Below are 18917 nucleotides of genomic sequence, written 5' to 3' on the forward strand. Positions count from 1 at the left end.
TCTGTGGATGCCACATTGCTGGTTCCGATTCCACTCTTGAAGGCCCCGACACTGGCCTGGCCATCCAGCAGACTCTGGTCCCGGCCTCGCCTCATGACAGGCTCCAATCCCAGCCTCGGAGGCCCCAGCACCAGCCTTGCCTTAAGGCAGGCTCCTATCCCGGGCCTCGCAGGCTCCAGCAACAGCCTCACCGCATGGCAGGCTCCTATCCCGGCCTCACTGACCCCAGCACCAGCCTTGCCGCATGGCAGGCTCCAATCCCAGTCTCGGAGGCCCCAGCACCAGCCTTGCCTTAAGGCAGGCTCCTATCCCGGCCTTGCTGGCTCCAGCAACAGCCTCACCACATGGCAGGCTCCGATCCCTGCCTCGGAGTCCCCAGCACCAGCCTTCCCTCAGGGCAGGCTCCAATCCCAGCCTCGCTAGCCCCGGCACCGGCCTCACCCCTCGGCAGGCTTCGATCCCGGCCTCGAAGGCCCCAGCACAGGTCTTGCCTTCATGGCAGGTTCCGATCCTGGCCTCAGAGGCTCCAGCACTGGCCTTGCCTCATAGCAGGCTCCAACCCAGCCTTGCTGGCCCCAGCACTGGCCTTGCCTCTTGGCAGGCTCGAACCCAACCTCTAAGGCCCCAGCACCAGCCTCACCGTGTGGCAGGCTCTGATCCCGGCCTCGGAGGCCCCAGCACTGGCCTAGCCACCCGGCAGGCTCCTATCCTGGCCTCAGAAGCCCCAGCACTGACGTTGCTGTGCAGCGGGCTCTGTTCTCTGTCACTGTGAGCATTTCGTCTACAGATGCTTCCTTTTTTCTTCTTTTTTGGTGGTACTGGGTTCCTGGAAACACTTCTACCTCCAGGCTACACTCCCAGAGACCTATTTTTTTAAATATATTTTTATTTGGAAATGATCTCTTAAGCCGGTGAGGCTGGCTTTGAACCTGCGCAATCCTCCTGTCTCTGCCTCCCAAGTGCGAGGATTACAAGCATGTGCCACCACACCCGGCGTTCTTCCTTTTTTTTTTTTTTAATATGAGAAAGCAGTACATTTCTTTTGCAAAAGCTGGGACCCCAGATACCTAGTAGCAATGAATTTTGTCTCCCCTCCAAAAGCAGAGGTCCACAGCTTCACTTCGGAGAGCAGGCTCTGCTGCTCCTTGTGCACCCTTGCCTCCCATGCTGTGCAGAGGAGTATGGTGGCCATGAGGACTGATTCTATGCAGGGCTCCCACTGATACACCCCAAACCCTTTTAACACTTAGCATGTTGTCCAGAATTCCCGAGAATGTGTGGCAGGAGCAGTCTACTTTTGGGGCGATTTCCTTAAAAGTTCAAGGTGGATTGGACTGGATCTGTCTGCCCCTCGAAATACTGGTCACCACCACCGCCGCTGCCGCCACCGCCATCTCAGTTCTCTCCTGAACACCTTTCCCACACAGCATGTCTTCCAGAATTCCCAAGCATGTGCAGCAGTAGCAGTCTACCTCTGGAAACATTTCTTTAAAATTTTAAGGTGGATTGGATTAGACCTCTGCCTCTCCCAAATACTGGCCACTGCTGCCGCTACCACGGCCATCTTGGTTCTCTTCAGAGCACCTTATTCACACAGCATGTTGTCCCAATTTCCTAAGCATGTGCAGTGGTAACATCCTAACTTTGGGGAGATTTCTTCAAAAGATCAAGGTGGATTGAATCAGATCTCTGCCTCTCCCAAATGCTGGCCACCGCCACCACTGCTGCCACCACCATCTCAGTTCTCTCCCAAACACTATTCCCACAAAGCATGTTGTACAGAATTCCTGAGCATGCGTAGCGGTAGCAGTCTACCTTTGGGGAGATTTCTTCGAAAGATCAAGGTAGATTGGATCAGATCTCTGCCTCTCCCAAATACTGGCCTCCGCCACCACCACCTCTGCAACTGCCACCGCCACTGAAGCTGCCGCCGCTACCACCATCTCAGTTTTCTCCCAAACACTTTTCCCACACAGCAAGTTGTCCAGGATTCCTGAGCAAGAACTTTCTTCAAAAGTTCAAGGTGGTGCCGGGCGTGGTGGCGCACGCTTGTAATCCCCGCGCTTGGGAGGCAGAGACAGGAGGATGGCGCAGGTTCGAAGCCAGCCACACGCTCTGGCTTAGGAGACCCTGTTTCCAAATAAAAAATGTAAAAATAGGTCTGGGAGTGTAGCCCGGAGGAAGAAGGGCTTCCAGGAACCCCAGTACCACAAAAAAAAAAAAAAAGTTCAAGGTGTATTGGATTGGAGATCTCTGTCTCCCAAATACTGGCCTCCACTGCCCCTGCCACTGCCGCCTTCCTCCTGGTTCTCCCCTGAGCACCTTCCTTACATGGTATGATGTCCAGAATTCTTAAGCATGTGCGGCAGGAGCAGTCCCTCTTTGCAGAGATTTTTTTCCAAAACTTCAAGGTGGATTAGATAGGATTTGTCTGCATCTCCTGAATACTGGCTGCCGCCATGGCCATCTTGGCCCCTCTCCAATATTTTTTAATAAGAGAAGATAGTATGTGTGTTTTGAAGAGGTTGTGAGATCGAGCACTCAGCAGCAATGGATTTTATCTTCTCTCCAAGAGCAGAGGCCACAGCCTCACTGCGTAGAGCAGGATCTGCTGTTCCGAGCACACCATGGCCCCCAGTGCAGCACGGAGAAGCACGGCGGTGGGCGCACTGAGTTCCCCGGAACACGCGGCTGGGTTTCCCACCCAGCTCTGCTGGGCTCCCTCCATCACGCCTGGATCAGTTTTCTTTCAAGGTATGTTGCTAAGAGTCCCCAGCATGCACAGCTAAAGTGGACTTTTCTCTATTCTCTTCTGGGATGTTCTTCCAAAAGTCACTTTTCTTGCATGGCAGGCGCCTCCTTGTCATCTTGCTTCTAATTCCACCATTATCCACTCTCTCTCCTGTATTCTAGATAGGAAGACACTGCTGAAAATGTCTCCTTAAGTTGTCCCAATCAGATATTAAACCAAAATCTGGTGTCCAGGGTTTCTCCGAGGAATGCATGTCCTTTTCAGTCCCCACCGTCTTGCCTGCCTAATTTTTTAATTTTTGAGACAATGCCTTGCTAAATTGCCCAGGCTGGACTCCTTCTGCCTAGTAATCCTGCCCCAACCTCTGAGTAGCTAGGATATAGCCATGTGCTACCACACTCAGCCTTCTCAACTTTTTTGGTTTTTTTGTTCTTTTGATGGTGCTGGAAGATTGAACCCAGGGGCAATCTATCCCTCATCCTCCTGTCTCAGCTTCCCAAGTACCAGGATTACAGGTGTGCACCACCACTCACCCACACACCCCCAACTTCAAGTATTTTTAACAAGTTATCCCCACTTACATCAAATCTACCCCCATCGTATTCATCCTTACATAACCAAAGTTAATGACTCTTTTGACCTTTAAACTTGCATGCTTGATTGCATTAGACATTGGTGAGCCCAATATTGTTTTAAAAGTTTAAGCTAGATATGGTAGCTCATGCTTGTAATCCCAGCATTTGGGAGGCTGAGACAGGAGGATCACAGTTTGCAGACAGCCTCAGCTGTTAGTGAGGCCCTCTACAACTCAGTGAGACCCTGTTTCAAAATAAAGAATAAAATATAGGGCTGTGGGTGTAGCTCAGAGGTAGAATGACCCTAGGTTCCATTCTCAGTACCGATAGATAGATAGATAGATAGATAGATAGATAGATAGATAGGGCTAGGGTTGTAGCTCAGAAGTAGAATGTCCTTGGGTTCCATCCGCTGTACTGAAAAAGAAATTGGCCGGGCATGATGGCGCACGCTCGTAATCCCCGTGCTTGGGAGGCAGAGACAGGCGGATCGCACAGGTTTGAAGCCAGCCATGCTGGCTTAAGAGACCCTGTTTCCGAATAAAAACGTATAAAATAGGCCTGGGAGTGTAGTCCGGAGGTAGAAGGGCTTCCAGGAACCCCAGTACCACCAAAAAAAGTAAAAAAATTAAAAAATAAAATAAAATGAAAAAAGTTTGATTTTCCACACTTTCCAGGATTCTGACCTTGGTATATTGCTCTTCTCCTTGGGCAATTCCAATTTTAAAACCATTCCTTTTATTCTCAACCTCAGATAATGGTATTATTATATACACAGTAAGTAAAACCAAAAAACCAAACATTTATTTTGTCTTCACTCTTACATCCAATAACCATAAATTGCTGGGGATTACTGAGCATTTAGCAAACTTAACTCTTTTCTCTATCCCAGTTACCCATCTCCAACTTAGATATTCATAATTCCTTGTTTTATCTCCAGTTCCATCTTTTAAGTCATCCTGTACACTGAAGACAAAATAGTCTGATTGAGTTACCTTAGCTCCCTTCTATCCCTAAAGGTTAATATTTCTTAGTAGCTTGCATTGCTAATACAATGAAACTCAGCCTTCTAAATTATAATTTAACCCACATTTCCCCAACTTATACTCCATCACCTGAGTACCTCTACACATCATGTCTTAAGTAGCTGTTTTCTAAATAGCTGTGACTAGAGGTATGTACCACCATGCCCAGCTGAAGTTAGCCCTTTCATTATTAATTGAATCTGGTCAATTAGGAACTTTTGAAGTGTATCATTAATTTTCATCTTGGTTCAGTATTTACACAATGACATGTCTATATGTTAAAACATTCTTTAGCCGGGCGTGGTGGCGCACGCTTGTAATCCCCATGCTTGGGAGGCGGAGACAGGAGGATCGCACAGGTTTGAAGCCAGCCGCGCTGGCTTAAGAGACCCTGTTTCCAAAAATAAAAAATAGGTTTGGGAGTATGGCCCGGAGGTAGAAGGGCTTCCAGGAACCCCAGTACCACCAAAAACAAGAAAACAAGAAAACAAAACATTCTTCAGGCTGGGCGTGATGGCACATGCTTGTAATCCCAGTGCTTGGGAGTCTGAGACAGGAGGATTGCACAGGTTTAAAGCCAGCCTCAGCTACTTAGTGAGGCTCTCAGCAACTTAGTGAGACTCTGTTATAAAATAGGTCTGGAAGTATAGCCCAGAGGTAGAAAAGCCCCTGGGCTCCACCCCCCAGTACCACACACATACAAAAAAAAAAAAAAGAAAGAAAAAAAATTCTTCAGATGAAATTTAGACTATTGGGATTTACTCTGTATTTATTTTGTATTAAAAGAAAAAGTCATATTATTGATTTAGAGAGATTAGATTGTTTTCAACATTATTCCCCTTGTAGTTATAAGATCTTATAGTAAGTCTTAGAATTAAATTAATTTAAAGTAGTATATAATGGCCAGGCATGGTGGCGCTTATAATCCCAGTACTTGGGACGCGGAGACAGGAGGATCGTGGGTTCAAAGCCAGCCTCCAGCTACTTAGTGAGGCCCTCAGAAACCTAGTGAGACCCCATTTCAAAATAAGAAATAAAATCGAGTTGGGGTGTAGTTCAGAGGTAGAATGCCTCTGGGTTCAATCCCCAGCACATGTGCGGGCAAACACACACACACACACACACACACACACACACACACGCACAATAGCCATTTGGTGACACTCTTATTTGTGTGTGTGTGTGTGTGTGTGTGTGTGTGTGTGTTACTGGGGTGGAACCCAGAGGCTTCCTACTTCCAGGCTATACTACCAGACCTATTTTTTATTTTATTTGGAAACAGGTTCTCACTAAGTTGCTGAGAGCCTCATTGAGTAGCTGAGGCTGGCTTTGAACCTGTGTGATCCTCTGTCTCAGCCTCCCAATCGCTGGGATTACAAGCGTCATCACCACGCCCTGCTCTGCCCTGCTCTACTGTGCTATTTTTAAGTGCTAAAGTTTTTTTTCCTCCTTTCCTTTCCTTTCCCTCCCTCCCCTCCCTCCTCTTTCTTTTTGGTATTAGGGATTATACCCAGGGGTATTTTTCCAAGTTTCATCCCCAGGTACAGCATCTAGAGTAAACTTTTTCTAAAATGCTGGTACAGGTTAAATGCTTTTTTGCTTGTCTTCCCACAACACTTTATACAACTTCAGCATTTGCTTACTTGTGTACTTATTTCACTCACTAGCTAGTAAGATGTGGGAAGCCAGGGTGTGGCACATCAGCCCAAGATAGTGCCCGGGCTGACTGCCAAGGATGGTGGTCTTGTCTGGCGCATGCGCTGTTGGTCTTGGCTGGCGCATGCGCTGTTGTCAGTATCACGCACCTCATGCATGGACTGTAACATAATGCCTCGTGGTTAGGCCAGTTCGCCTATGAGGTACCTTCTAGGGAGCATGGGATGGACATGGGCGGAATGGGATTGGTGGATATTTTGGGAACAGGCTTGGTATGGTATATAAGGAAACTGCTGCGGGGAATAAAGAGGAAGTAGCTTCATCAGCAAGTCGGCGTTTGTGTGTTTCTTCCCTAGGCTCTGCTGGTCAGAGCCTTAGGGTCGCGACATTAAGATAGTGATATAACCACAGTGCCTTACATATAGTACATACTCAGAAAACCACTGAACTAAATCAAAGATGCCTTATAGTATTATTCTACCAGAAAGCATATCACTTCAGATTAAACACAGTATAATAAATTTTTTCAAACATCTCTGTTTTTAAAAAATATCAGTATGAGCCAAGTATAGTGGCGCATGCTTGTAATCCCAGCATTTGGGAGGCTGAGACAGGAGGATTGTGGTTCGCATCCAGCCTCAACTACTTAGTGAGGCCCCTTGCAATGCAGTGAGGTCCTGTTTAAAAATAAAGAATAAAAAATAGGATTGGGGGTATAGCTTGGAGGTAGAATGCCCCTGGGTTCCATCCCCAATACCGCAAAAAATAAAAAATAAAAAAAAATCAGTATGAAAGTACTGAACAACTTCACCAAAAATTTAAATGTCTATAGAAAAAAACCCTCAGACCAGGGAAAAGTGTTGCACACCTGTAATCCCAGTACCTGGGAGACTGGGACAGGAAAAGCATAGATACAAGGTCACTCATAGCAGAGTACACAATATAAGAATTAGTGTTCTTGCATCAGTTCCTCCTAGTCTCAAGTCCCATGGAGACAATGTGAGATAAGCCTAGAGAGATGTGGAACATGCAGTAGAATTTGGTCACTTTTGAAGAATACTGAACCTGGGCATCTACCATTTTATTTTATTTATTTTATTATTATTTTTATTTTGGGGGGGTGTACTGAGAATAAAAACCAGGGGCATTCTACCTCCGAGCTATACTTCCAGCCCTATTTTTTACTTGAAACAGAGTCTCACTGAATTGCAAAGGGCCTCACTAAGTAGTAGCTGAGGCTGTCCATGAATCCCGATCCTCCTGTCTCAGACTCCCAAATGCTGGGATTACAAGTTACACCATCACACCTGGCTTCAGAATCTACCATTTTATACCAATCGATAAGCAAGACTACTCTTTGACAAAGAGGGAGACCTTACTTTATCCTTCAAGATCCCTCACTGCAAACACAACTCGGAGAACTAGTGTGAATGATGAGTAATCAAACTCTTCATATCTTGACAAGATATATAGGAGTGAAAGAGACACATAGATGACTGCCTGGAACCAGATTTATAATTGACAAAAAAAGAGACCTAAAAATAAGGGGGAAAGCTAGGTGTGATAGTACATCTTGTATAGTGCTTGGAAGGTTGAGACAGGATTGCAGGTTTAAGGACAACTTCAGCAAGTTATCAGCGAACTAGCAAAATCCTGTTTCAAAACAAAAACAAAGCCAGACATGGTGGTGCACACTTGTAATCCCAGTACTTGGGAGGCTGAGACAGGAGGATCACAGATTCAGGCCAGCCTCAGCTATCCTATTTCCAAATAAAAAATAAAATAGGGTTGGTGCTGGAGCTCAGAAAAGAAGGCCTCTGAGCTCAATCATACATATATGCATGTTTTCTTAAATATTTGTCCAAGAACTATTTATTCAAACATTTATTCTTCCTACACACATTAAACACTCATCCCTTGAGTTTGAAATGCCACTACTGCCAAACCCCTACCTAGGTTTATTCCTAGAGTCTGTTTCATTATTTTGTTTGACTAGAACTGTGCTCAGTATTACAATACACTTTATATTGCTTCAGCTTCACAATTCTGAATACATGGTACCTTGAGTCTCCACACCTCTCCAAGGCTATTCTTGCCATTCAGCCCTTACTGTATCATAGAATAAGCTTTCAGCTTCCATGGAAAAAGATTGGATTGTTTTTATGGGAACCATACTGAATTTGTACCCTAAGCAGAAATTACATTTTTATAATACTATTCCTAATCAAGATGCCATATGTTACTCCTCTTATTCAGTTCAGTTTTTCCTTTACATCTTTTGGAAATAACATGTAATTGCCTTTCTACATATCTAACACACTTTCAGGAGCCTTTTTACGCATTCCAGTCTTGATGCTGTTATATTTTTAAATTACATTTTCTAATTTGTTACTAACAGTTGATTTTATTACACTGAACTTTGCTAATTTCCTAACAGTTCCAATGGTCTATAATTCTATAGATTCTGCATAGATAATTATATTATCTTTAAACAGTTTTGTTTTTTCATTATAACCTTACATTTGTATTTTTGTCTTCACTATAGGGCTATTTCCAGGTGTTACTGCTTTGTTCTGGTTTCAAAGCAAATATGTCTAAGCCTATCATTCCATATAGCAAATGCCAACTTACAAGGCCAGTAAAATCCTCTGCAATTCCCAGCTGGCTCTAAGTTTTTATAACTACTCTGAATTTTTAATCAAAACAATTTTTCATTATGTCTTCCTTCTATTTCTTCTCTTGGGAGAGGTTCTGCCATGAGATCTGAATGTCCCTACATACTTGCTGTACATGTCAAATGGCAGAACCAACTACTCACTGACACTGAGAAGTTTCTGTACATGATTACAGAAACAAATAGGTCAAGGTGACCACAGCATGATTAGTGAATGGCTGCTACCTCCTGGCGACAGAAGGCTTGGCCTGCTTCCTCCTTGCTACTAAAGATACGGCACTCTTACCCCAGATTCCTCAAAACATTCCACTGTATACACAGCACTGAGTCTCTGCCTCTCACTCACCCTGTGTGATGTTAGGGTAGGGAACAGCCATCCCACACTTATGCTCCCTCTGACTGCTATGCTGCTGAGTAAGAAGCTGCCCAGTTCTGATCAACTGAGTATTATTGTCTACTTCTGGCACCTATGGCACTGTGGCAGCTGAGACCTTGCCTTTCTTTATGAGATAAGGGTTCTGTTCCCTGACAGTTCATAAAAGAACTTCAAATTACTCCTTTCACAACTTCTAATACAAGTATAAAGTCATTGAGAGACAAATAAATGAAAACAAATCATCAACAGGATTAAATCTGTCCACTGTTTTTATCCGCCCTAATTATTCTGTCACATGCCCTCTAAATCTAAGCTAACAATAAATGAAGCCCTTCCAAAATGTTTTTCCAATAGAACTTTATTGATCAAATAAAGCAACTGAGAGATCACTTTATAATAGAAGACACTTTGTAGAAGGGAAAACATTGGGGAAGGAAAAGGAGTGGGTATGGGGAAGTATTGGTAAATAATACTGACCAAATTACATATATGTATGAATATGTTACAAAGAAATTCACTACTCTTTATAATTAATATACACCAATTTAAAAAAACTATAAAAAAATAGAAGATATGCTGGGCATGGAGGCACATACCTGTAATACCAGTACTTGGTGGGAGGTTGAGACAGGAGGACTGTAGGTATGAGGGGAACCTCAGCAACCTAGCAAGACCCTGTTTCAAAATAAGGCTGGGGGATGTAGAATGCCTTTGAATTTAATCCCTAGTAAAAACAAGAACAACAACAACAAAAAAAGACGACAACATTGGGCATGGTGTTAAAGGCACACACCTCTAATCCCAGTACTCAGGAGGCTAAGACTGGAAGATCACAGGTTTGAGGCCAGCCTCAGCAGCAACATAGCAGGACTCTAAGCAAAAAAGAAAAATAAAGCTGGGAGTGCTGGCAAATGGAGAATCAAGGTTCGAGGACAGCCTCAGCAAGTAGTAAGACTCTAATAGCAAGACCCTGTTTCCCAAACAAAAAAATCAAGCCAGGCAGGGAGTATAGCTCAAGGGTAGAATGCCTCTGGGTCCAATCCCTAGTACCACCAAAAAATAAATAAGTGAAATGAAATGAAATATACATAAAGCCAAGCATAGTGGTGGTGCATACTAGCAATCCCAGCACTTGGGAGGTTGAGATAGGAGGATCTCAAGGTCATAGCCAGCCTCAGCTACTTAGTGAGGCCCTCTTTAACTTAGCAAGATCTTGTATCAAAATAAAAAGTAAAGCCAGGCATGGTGAAACACACTTGTAATCCTAGAAGTTGGGAGGCTGAGACAGAAGGATTGCAGGTTCGAGGACAGTTTCAGCAAATAACGAGAAACCCGGCATGGTTGTTCATACCTGTAATCCCTGTACCTGGGAGGCTGAGACAGGAGGATCACAGGTTTGTGGCCAGCCTCTCAGCTATTAAGTGAGGTCCTCCACAACTTAGTCAGACCTTATTTCCTCATTTCCAAATAAAGAATAAAAAAAAAATTAGAGCTGGGGACATAGCTCAGAGGTAGAACGCCCCTTGGTTCAATACCAAGTACTGCCAAAAAAAAAAAAAAAAAAAAAAGAGACTATCAAACTAGTGAGACCCTGTTTCAAAAATAAAATATATATGTCAGGCATGGTAGTACACGCTTGTAATCCCCACCCTTGGGAGGCGGAGACAGGAGGATTGCGCAAGTTCGAAGGCAGCCTTGCTGGCTTAAGAGACCCTGTTTCCAAATAAAAATATAAAAGGTAGGTGCTGGGGAGTGTAGCACGGAAGTAGAAAGGTTCCCAGGAACCACAGTACCACCAAAATAAGTAACTAAATAAATAAAATAAAATGTAGCTTGGAAGTAAGGTGCCCTGGGTTCAATTCCCAGTACCACAAAACCAAAAAAAAAAAAAAAAAAAAAAAAAAGAAAGAAAAAAAATGAAAGAATGAAAAAATAGGGCTGGGGATGTAACTAAGGCTGGAGGTATAGCTCCAAATAGAATGTCCCTGAGTTCAATCTCTAATACCATGAGAGAGAGAGAAAGAGAGAGACAGACAGACACACACACACACACACACACACACACACACACACACTTTAAGGACTAAAGTATTTTCTTTTCTTTTTTTTTGGGGGGGGGAGTACTGGCGATTGAATCCAATAACACTCTACCTCTGTGCTACACCCCCAACCCTACTTTTTATTCTTTATTTTGAAACAAGGTCTTACTAAACTGTAGAGGACCTTACTAAATAGCTGAGGCTAGCCTTGAACCTGCAATCCTTCTGTGTCAGTCTCCCAAGTACTAGAATTTCAAGCATGTGCTACCATTCCCAGACAACTAAAGTATTTTTAAAAGAATAATTCTAAAGAATAATAAAAAATTTGCTTTCTAATCAAGCAAATACGTACCTCATAATCCATACTAAACATCAAAAATAATTTGCAAGAATATGTTAATAATTCACATTTTAATATAACCTTATCATCAACTAAAATGCCAATATAGAATACTAGCTTTTAGTTATATTACATAGTTACACAAAAAACAGAATACCTGTTGCTTTTGAAATCTTTGAAATATTTAATAAAATATTTCATTTTTGTGCCTAGAAGTTCCACAGCATACATCTCATTAAGTATCAAAGTACTTTTCTTTTTTTAGTCTTTTTACCTGTACTCAGGCTGTCGGTTTGCAGAATGATCATCTCTTGTCCATCTATAGCCAGATTCATCCTGTAACATAAAAAAAAAAGCTAATTAGACATTTGTTACTTTATTTTAGACAAGTAGGGTATACCTAACAATACTACTGGAAACTAGTCACTAAGGCCAAAATACTATGAAGGCAAAAACACTTTTCTGAGTTGCCCTAAGCTTTCAAGGCATAATAAATAAAGATACAACACAAGTCATCCATTCTAACAACAAAAGTAGACAGAACCTGTGATATTATTTACCTCTTTTTTTAAAAAAAAATATATTATTTCGTTGGTAGATCCATGCAATCTTATTGTCAAGGAAACATACCAACATCACAACAGTTAATAGCTACTTGAAGATGAAGGCTAAATTTAGTCATGCTATATTTCTCAACCTTTAATTTCCCAAATTTTCACATCAATTTTCAGGTTCAAACTCAGTGAAGAAATGACTTCATGTTTTGTTTTGTTTGCTGTGCTGAAGATAATAACACTGAGCGATACCTCTGGCTTGAACTTGCTACTTTTTCTGTTTCTGTTCAAGTTTTCATTGCTCACCATATCTTTCATTACAAGCCACAAGCAATAACAATAAAATAAGAAATTGCCACTGATAAGTTACTAGCATAATACCTTTCAGTAAACTTAATCAAATAAAGCATAATTTGTCTTCTGAGATATATTTGCAAAGGTACATAAAAGGGAACCACATAGTATCCCACACCTAATTACTTTAAAATGATACATAGAACAATATAAAATGCAAATTACAATCAGAAAAATGGATTCAACTAAAATATTTTCATCTTCCTCTTTAACATTTGACTGTATTCTTACATACATGAAACATATCTGTCATTTTCCTTTGCAACATTAAATATAAACTAAACAAAAACTCTACCACAATAGTAAAATATTGGATCAAGTAAGTAGTTAAGTGAAATCTAATAATTAGTGTCAGAAGAATCCTCAGGATTACAAGTGTGCTTCTTATTTATTTGAAGGAAATTTAAAGAAAAAACTATAAGCCAGGTGTGGTGGTGCACACTTTTAATCCCAGCATTTGGGAGGCTGAAACAGGAGAATCGCTGTTCAAGGACAGCCTCAACTACTTAGTGAGGCCCTATGAAACTCAGTGAAACCCTGTTTCAAAATAAAGAATACAAAATAGGGCTGGGGGTGTAGTTCAGAGGTAGAATGCCCCTGGTTCCATCCCCAGTACTGAAAAAAAAAAAAAAAAAAAGTAAGAGAAAGAAACCCAAAAGCATATAGGCAAACATGATTTTCAAGAACAATATAAACCAGAGCTATTGTTGAAGCACCCTCATACTAAAAGATTTTAGAAAAAAATCACATTCACATGGTTTCAAAAACTCGCCCAATGAGCCGAGCATGATGGCTCACGCTCGAAATCCCAGCATTCTGGAGGCTAAGACTGAAGGATCACAGTTTGCCGACAGCCTCAGCTACTTAGTGAGGCCCTCCGCAACTTTGTGAGACCCTGTTTTAAAATAAAGAATAAAAAATAGAGCAGGAGGTGTGGCTCAGATGTCAAATGCCCTGGGTTCCATTCCCAGACTCACAAAAACAAAAAAACTAGCCAAATGAATACAAATTCTCCATCTAGATTAAATGTCTTCACAAAAGGGCTAACAATCTTTTTCTTCCTTTCTCTTTCTTTCTTTCTTTCATTGACATGGTCTTGCTACATTGCTCAGGCTGGACTCAATTTTATAAGCTCCAATGATCTCAGACTCTCAAGTCACTGGCACTAGAGACGTATGCCTCCATACCCAGCTTGGGCTAACAAATTGTCATTTATACTTTTATTGGTGCATTATAGTCTCATATCATAATGCAGTTCACAGTGACAGTGACACACATGCACACAGCACCTGGTGGGTGGGCCAACAAATTCTTACACTCCTGCCAAATTGTTTCTCCTTGAGACTAACTGGATAATGGCTCTGATAGCAAAATCAGTTATTCTAGAGGAGAAATAATCCATAGTGTTTACTTTTCAACACCTACCCCTCTTAGTAGAGGAACAGCATGACCCTTAAAACTGAACAAAATGAAAAATCAATTCTAGTAAGGAACAAGTAAGGGAACTATAATACTCCAAGATTTAGGAACAAAAACAAGAAAACACTAAACAATCTTACTACCACTTCAACATTATCAAAGATTACTATCATAGCTGGGCGTGGTGGCACACACTTGTAATCCCCGCGCTTGGGAGGCGGAGACAGGAGGATTGTGGAGGTTCGAAGCCAGCCGCACTGGCTTTAGAGACCCTGGTTCCCAATAAAAAAAAGTATAAAAATAGGTCTGGGAATGAAGCCCAGACGTAGAAGGGTTTCCAGGAACCCCAGTACCACCCCCCCCCCAAAAAAAATTAGTATCATAGCTGGGCATGGTGGTACACGCCTATAATCCCAGTACTTGGGAGTCTGAGACAGAAGGATCAGTCTCAGCTACTTAGCCCTCTGCAGCTTAGGGAGACCCTATTTCAAAATAAAGAATAAAAAATAGGGCTGGGGAGTGTAGCTCAGAGGTAGAATGCTCTGGGGTTCAATCCCCAGGATTGCAAAGAAAAAAAAAAAAAGGTTACTATCATGAAATAGTAAGAAAACTGAACTCCCATATATACCTACTCCCAGTCAACTGCCTTACCTCCTTTTCTTCAAGCATAAAATACAGTAACTAATCCAATAGCCACTGTGAAGTCAAATTTTATTACAGTTTGTATTTGAATATGCACTATTAATAATCATACTGCATATAGTAGGAGAAAAAAGAGAAACTGTAGGAATAGTCTAGAAGATTAATGTTGTATAAACTAGAACAGAGAAATTCCAGCAAGGAACAGCTTCAATCAAGTTAATAACATATTACTCCAACTTTAAATATATACTTCTAGATCACCAAGAAAAATAAGTTACAATAGTAATAGTAATAGTTGCAGCTAACATTTAAAAAGTGCATATAACACAATGTTTTTAAGAGCTGAGTTAGCAAACAGACTATAAGAACTATAACAAAAGCAGCACTACTAAAATTTAAACCCATCTCACTCATAGCATTTCATCAAAATAAAAATAATAAAGCAAGATATCCAATAAGAGATGGTAACCACCTACTAATCATTTATTAAATAAGTACCCAGGCTACAGGTTTTCTTTATATGGCTCTAAAATTCACTGCCAAAGTAGGGGATTAAAAAAAAAAAAAAAAAGCAGGCTAGTTGAAATTAATGGCATTTAGAGCTATTCAGAGTGCTTACCCACCTTGTCCAACACCCCAAGGTTCTTGACTACTAACTCCCACTTGACAGCTCCAGCAGGCAATTCAACCGTATCAGCAGGAAGTGTTTATTCAACTGCTTTCACAGCTGTCACATAAGTTTTAATTACATGAATTTTCAAATTATGAGAAATAACAGTTAGTACATGGGGGAAATTTACATACTCCTCTGTGAGATGGACCACTCCTTCGATCATGAGAAAAACTGCGGCCCTCGTCACATTCTCGGTAATCAACATGACTGTAATATCTATTGTAGCTTCCTTCACCAGGTCTGTCTAGCAGTGGTGGTTTCTTTGGCACAATATTAACTACTCTATGGTAGCCATCCTAAAACAGACAAAAAGAAATATATAAAGATCACTAGTTTCTCTATTTGGTTTTGGAAAGGTTTTTTAAAAGCAAAGGAATTCTTATCCTTAAATAACTAAATGTAAACAAACAAAAAATGCACTTATGAAATAACATAAATATAATAAAGTCTTTACATGGATTAAAGGAAATAAAATTGTTCAATGAAGAAATCCAAGTATTCAAAATAACATGCAGCAATGAGGAAAAAAACGATCATAAGAAAAACTAAATTATCATTTTAATAAAAAATAAACTTCAGACATCAAAAATGTTATAATAGCTCTATCCCTAATTTTGTAAGTAATTTAGAAATAAAACTATGACAGCATGCATATTTTGCCTATTGTGTTCGAACTATTCTATTTAGACGAAACAGGAGATTTTTGGCACATAAGCAGCAGCAAAAAGAGAGATGATACTGAACTTAAAAAAAGTCAAAAGGAAACATTTTTGTGACTTTCCAAGCAGCAATGAAGAGAGGAGAGCCTTTGGCTTTACAAATTCAGAAGCAAAAGCTAATATGAAATTTGAATTAGCTTCCAGAGTAATGTATTCTTGACAGGTGTGGTGAATCACACCTGCAATCCCAGTCCTTGGGAAGCTTAGATAGAAGGATTGCAGGTTTGAGCCAGCCTCAGTAACCTAGGAAGTCCTGGTTTCAAAATAAAAAATAAAGCCAGGCATAATAGCACACACTAGTAACCCCAGTACATGGGAGGTTGAGACAGAATGATTATAGATCTATGGCCAACCTCAGTTACTTCATGAAGCCCTCTGCAACGTAGTAAGACCCTGTTTCAAAATAAAGAATTTAAAAATAGAGCTGGAGGCGTAGCTTGGAGGTAGATACCCCTGGGTTCAATCCCGAGTTCTTCAAAGGGTGGGGGCTAGGAATGTAGTTTGGAGGTACAAGGCCTCTCGATTCAATTCCCAGTACCAAAATAAATAAATAAAATATATTCTTTTTTTTTCAGGTTTTTGTTTTCAGTAGCACTAGGGATTGAACCCAGTTGCACTGTACCACTGAGCTACATCCCCAGTCCTTTATATTTTTATTTTGAAACAGGTCTTGCTGACTTGCCTTAGCCAGGCTTCAACTTGGGCACCTCCTCTTTCAGTTTCCCAAGCACCTGGAATTACCTAGTGTGCCCATGATGCTGGCCTTGAGATTCTAACCTCTTAGCAACTGAGTAGGGATTTTTGTGAGACTTTTTTTTTTTTTTATTTTATTGGTGCACTGTATTCATACATCATAGTGGGATACAAACTTTTGTAGACATACATGCACACATCGCCCAGTCAGCCCCCACCCGATCCCCACCCCATTCTCTCCCCATCCCTCCCTCCCATGCTTGGCTTAGTGGTTGACATCTAGTATTATAGCAATTTATCCAAAATTAAAAATGATAATCTCACATAACAGTTTCATTTGTCTGATACCAAGCTTTTGATGACTTAAAGATAACATTTCAATATTTCTTTTTGCTTTCTTTCTTACCAGAGAATATTTTTGTTCTTTTTTTTAGGTGAAACTATCATATATTTATTTTTCAGAAAAAAATCTATCCTGATATGGAATATGGACTCTAGATACCCAAAACAATCTCGAAGCAAAAACAAAGCTAGAAGATGTATATTTTCTGATTTCAAACCATATAAAGCTACAATAATTGAAACAGTGTAGTACTGTTCTAAAGGCAGATATATAGACCATTGGAGTTAAATACAAGCCTAGAGCTAACTTCTTCCCTATATTGTCAAGTTATTTTTGACAAGGTTTCCACGAAGATTTGGTGGTGGAAATAATAATCTTTTAACTAAATATTGTTGAAAAATAATAATTACATGGAAAAGAATAAAATTGGACCCTTACCTAATCACACACATAAAAGACCTAAATATAAATCTTAAGACTATAAACTTTTAGGAGAAAATCTGGGTCATAAACCCTCACAACATTGAAATTGGCAGTGATTTCTTGGATATGATTTCAATGGCACAGGCAACAGAAGAATATACAAACTCCCTAAAAAATAAAAGAAAATATTGTATATCCAAAGACAATGTAAACAGAGTTAAAAGTTACTAATAGAATTGGATAAAATATTTCCAAATGCTATATCTGAAGGTATATTAATATTCCAACTAGAAATCCTAAAAATTAACAACAATAAAGGCAAACAATACAATTTAGAGATAGGTAAAAGACTAACATAAATAATGAATCTCCACAGATAACCAATCTTAGTTGTCTGTTGGATGGAAACTCTTGTTTCTCTGGTTCTGGTGAGTGTTACCTATTTCTTCTTTGTAGTTAATCTCTTTGAGTATTTTCTCTAGCGCTGGTTTTGAAGACATAAATTCCTTCAGTTTCTGTTTGTCATGGAAGCTTCTTATTTCTCTATCTAATTTGATAGAAAGTTTTGCTGGATAGGAAATTTTTGGCTGAAAGTTGTTTTCTTTCAGAGTTTGGAATATGTTACTCCAAGCCCTTCTGGCTCTCATGACTTGGTTTGGGAATTCTGGAGTGATTTTAATTGGTTTGCCTCTGAATGTCAATTGGCCCTTTGTTTTTGTTGCCTTTAAGATTCTCTGCTTGGCTTCCACATTGGTCATTTTGACAATTATATGGCGTGGGGATCCTCTTCTCGGATCCTGTCTAAAGGGAGTTCTATAAGTTTCCTGGATCTGTGTATCAACCTCTTGCTCTATATTTGGAAAATTTTCTGCTATTACTTCCTTGAAGAGATTGTTGATCCCTTTGGTATCACTTTCTTTTCCCTCCTCTATTCCAATTATTCTTAAGATGGGCCCATATTTCTTCAATGTCAGATTCCTGCTGTTGGATATCTTTTTCTAGATTAGAAACTATGCATTCATTTTTGGATTGCTCATCTTCTAAGAGCGAGATTCTGTTCTCCATGTGGTCTAATCGGTTGTTTGTGCTTTGAATTGAGGCCTTTACTTCATTAATTGCATCCTTTATCTCTTTTTGGCTCTCTCTGAGTTCTTTTCGAAGCGCCTCTATTATTTCTACAGTTATTTTCCTGATTTGATCTTCTAGAAATCTCTGATTTTCTGTTTTATCAGGTTCTGATGTTGTGGGGTTGTGCACATTCATTACTTCAGTGTTATTCCTCTTTCCCATGATTTCGGAGGTTTGTGCCTTCTCTGGGTTCTTCCCTTGGGTCACTATGGCTTCACTTAATGTGCTCTGGATCTCGAGTCTGTATTATCTCAGACCCTACTACTCCTTTACTGGGTTGTATCACAGAGTCTCCAACCCAGGGAGTCGATAGAGGCTGCTTTAAACTATGGGGGGTGCCAGGTTGCACGTTCTCCTATGGTGTGGTATCTCTGCCACCACCACTCCCTCACTGGGTCAAGTCCCAGGAGGCACAATACTGGGATTTCTCCTCTGTGGCCCGCAATTTGACTCACTGTTCTTGAGTACGTAGATGTAGCTGTACTGGACTCGGTGAATTCACTGCTGCTGCCGCCGCCGGTGGCAATATGGC

At 40.8% G+C, this 18917-nt stretch overlaps 1 protein-coding gene across 8 annotated transcripts in view; it reads right to left on the reverse strand.

The window, feature by feature from the left end:
• The window catches only part of PPHLN1 (periphilin 1), a gene marked incomplete at both ends in the record, with an annotated part of 130970 nt that overhangs the window by 89263 nt on the left and 22790 nt on the right, over positions 1–18917 (reverse strand). For 4 of the 8 annotated variants that reach the window (XM_080706292.1, XM_080706291.1, XM_080706296.1 and 1 more), the window contains 2 exons: positions 11712–11773; positions 15211–15375. In XM_080706292.1, coding sequence (XP_080562418.1) covers positions 11712–11773; positions 15211–15375 — 227 coding nt within the window. The remainder of the gene's footprint in view (positions 1–11711; positions 11774–15210; positions 15376–18917) is intronic. The other 4 variants (XM_080706298.1, XM_080706297.1, XM_080706295.1 and 1 more) reach the window with 1 other exon arrangement.

The sequence above is a fragment of the Muscardinus avellanarius genome (assembly GCF_963383645.1).
Source record: "Muscardinus avellanarius genome assembly, chromosome: 11".
Classification (NCBI taxonomy): Eukaryota; Metazoa; Chordata; class Mammalia; order Rodentia; family Gliridae; genus Muscardinus; species Muscardinus avellanarius.